The sequence below is a fragment of the Nicotiana attenuata genome, chromosome 2, assembly GCF_001879085.1.
Source record: "Nicotiana attenuata strain UT chromosome 2, NIATTr2, whole genome shotgun sequence".
Classification (NCBI taxonomy): domain Eukaryota; kingdom Viridiplantae; phylum Streptophyta; class Magnoliopsida; order Solanales; family Solanaceae; genus Nicotiana; species Nicotiana attenuata.
In genome coordinates this window covers 48,639,531-48,642,496 of record NC_031990.1, presented here as the reverse complement: position 1 = coordinate 48,642,496, position 2,966 = coordinate 48,639,531, and the positions used below count along the sequence as shown (strand labels likewise).

Here is a 2,966-nt window from a genome sequence, read left to right as displayed (position 1 = left end):
AATATTACTAATGATTTTCTATTTTTAAAATTTTTTAGGATGAAAGATGGAGAATACTACCACTTGATTATTTCCCTTCGATTCTTGAAAGGGAAATACTTTAATAATGAATGGTGATATATTTGACTTTAAAACGTATATGACAAATATCGCACGGATAAGGGGAATATGCTATTTCCAATTTAGAGATCACATGGTATTAAATGACATAGATTTAAGAAATTTCACCTTCATATTAATGTTTGTTTTGTACTCTGCCACTTATCCTATCTGTATTCAGATTCTATATATGGAAAATGGCATTTAATTTCATTCACTCATTTGAGCTTTAGAAATGACAAGTACCACTTAAAGATTTGACCAAAAGGCACCTATACAACATGACACAAGTTCGGGATTGTTAAGAAATCAGTTTAAGCTTAGTAAAAAAAATTCACACTCGGTTGTTTATACTAAAGTGATAAATGCATGATACCTGCTTTAACATAATTTTTATTATTTAATCATAATAACCTTATTTATCACTTAATCATTAGTGATGGACTCAGAATTTTTATTAGAGGTATTCAAAATATAAAAAAGTAAACATAGAAAGAATTCAACATCTACTATATATACATAAAACATAATTTTATCGTTTTATACGCATTATAATTTTTCGGCAACTTACATCCCGAACTCCGCCTCTATTAACCATGATAAGTTGATATAGTTTGATATATGCAAGATACACATATAAGTATTTTCCTTTAATTATTCCCTCTTGTCTTTAAGTAAATATTTTCCTTAAATTATTCCCTTTTGTCTTTAAGTTAAAGAGATTTTGATAATTCTCTTCCACACACAATCTCAAATGATGCCAAATTATTGCATACTTCACCACTCCTATATATTTCTCTTACACACCAAATTGCATAAAATTCACACCTCTTTCCTGCCCCAAACATAACTCTCTGACTCCTTCTTCCTTACCCTCGCCGCCCTTTTCGTCTTTTCTTCAAATCTAAGCTTGTTTCTACACACTATATATAAGCAAAACTTTACGTCCAACGTATCGCTTCCTCGCCGGAAAATCAAGAATGGCCTCTAAATGTATATCCAATTGCGTTAACGACGCTAGAGCTCCGGTACGTGCCACGTATATAAATCTTTATAAATGGCCGGAATCCGACGTTGAGTTTATTAGATCAGTCAGCTCAAAAATGCAAGGGAAAAACAATAACGATGGCCATGGACATGGACATGGACATGGACATCATCCTAAGGTGGTGGATAGTATTTCTTGTAGGCAATTATATTTAAGGAGTTATACTTTTTCAAGGGAAGAAGAGAATGTAAATGATGAGAAGAAAGCAGTAAAATGTTATGGTAAAAGAAAGAGGAAATTAGCTCGTCGGAATGGCGGCGACGGCGACAGCGACGGCGGTGGTAGTTCAAGTGGTGTCCGGAGACAGACTAGAAGGAAATGTAAAGGTTTTAGAAAGGCAAAAGAGATATCTTGTTCTGCTTTGGCTTCGATTTTTCGGAGGTTATTAGCTTGCACTACTAAGGTTGATGTGGTTGGTTAATTTACCCTAAATTATTTACTTTAAAAGATTATTGAATTTCCTTTTCTATTTTTTTTTACCCAAGTACTTTCAATTTTTCACTTTTTTTTTTCTACTTTAATTGTGTTGAGTTTTTGTTTATATAGCATCTTGATTGCGTATTTGAATTTTATTATCGCAATGTATATGTAATGAAACTTTACAGGAATGATCACATTTTTCGAATGATAGTGTTCAATATTTCGTTGAATTAAATTAAATCATTGAATTAATGGTATATATGTTGCTAGGTTCATTTGGATGGAAATCTAAAAGGACGAATAATGGATAACTTATATATACCGATAATTAAAAGATTTTTATACTATAAATGTATTTTAACCTCTTATAACAGGTAATATCCATTATTTAATTTCCACGAAACTATAATCATACTTCCATTTTTCTCCAATGTAATGACAATAAAATATTTATCATCCAGTGATGGATTTCCCGTCTAGTATCTCCTGCCCAATTTACATCGAGTCTCCTGTTATCTAAAGGAAACTTTTTTGAGCAGTTACTTATAGTTATTATATAGTGATCTAATAATGTAAAAATTATTTTATTATATAAATCGTGTATGCAAAATTAAGCTAAAAAAATATTATATAAATCAAAGATAGGCATGCAATTTCAGTTTCCACTGGCAGTACTGGAGTTCTTTAGCCTTCACAGTAACAAGAAATGATGTCAAAGAATCTTAAAGAAGAACTCTGCTGAAAAAATGAAAAACCTACAACAACAAAAAACTGTGAAAGCCTCAAAAAATTAGCAAACAAAAGAATGGAAATGATTATCAATTACCACCAAGGTTGTGTTTAGATGGATGTGATCCATATATTGATATATAACTAGAAGTTTCAGGTTCGAGCTATGAGACGGGAGAAATTTCTGGAAGGAGCACTTCCTACTTTAATGAGTCTTATGTGATACGAATCTGAATTAGTCGAGCTAGTTATAGTTGCATATAGCGGATGGTTATACCAAGATCGATTATGAATGAATTTGGAGAAGAAAATGCAATTCATTTGGGTGCACTCATTCCTCTTAAGTGCATAGTACGGACCTGACAAACTTGGCTACACTTCTTTTCCTATTTTTAGAAAATTCCTACCAAAAAATAAGAAATTTAAGGATCCATTTGTCCATTGATTTTTCCCCCCCTTTTTTTCGGGGAATTTTTCAAAAATGTATTTGCCATCAATTTACAATTTGGAGATTTTTTAAAAATGAGTTTTTCAAAAACTAAAAAGTTGTTTTGACCACTTTTTCAAAATTTCAAAAGAAATAAATTCTTACTTACAAAACTGCAATATTTTTTCAAGTGAAACGCATGTCCAAATATAATTCCGATCCAAATTTAAAAATACCATTTTT

At 31.2% G+C, this 2,966-nt stretch overlaps 1 protein-coding gene across 1 annotated transcript; it reads left to right on the top strand.

The window, feature by feature from the left end:
• On the top strand, positions 899–1,688 carry LOC109222974. The gene has a single exon (XM_019387251.1). The coding sequence runs from the start codon at positions 1,080–1,082 to the stop codon at positions 1,566–1,568; it is 489 nt and encodes a 162-aa protein (XP_019242796.1). The 5' UTR covers positions 899–1,079; the 3' UTR covers positions 1,569–1,688.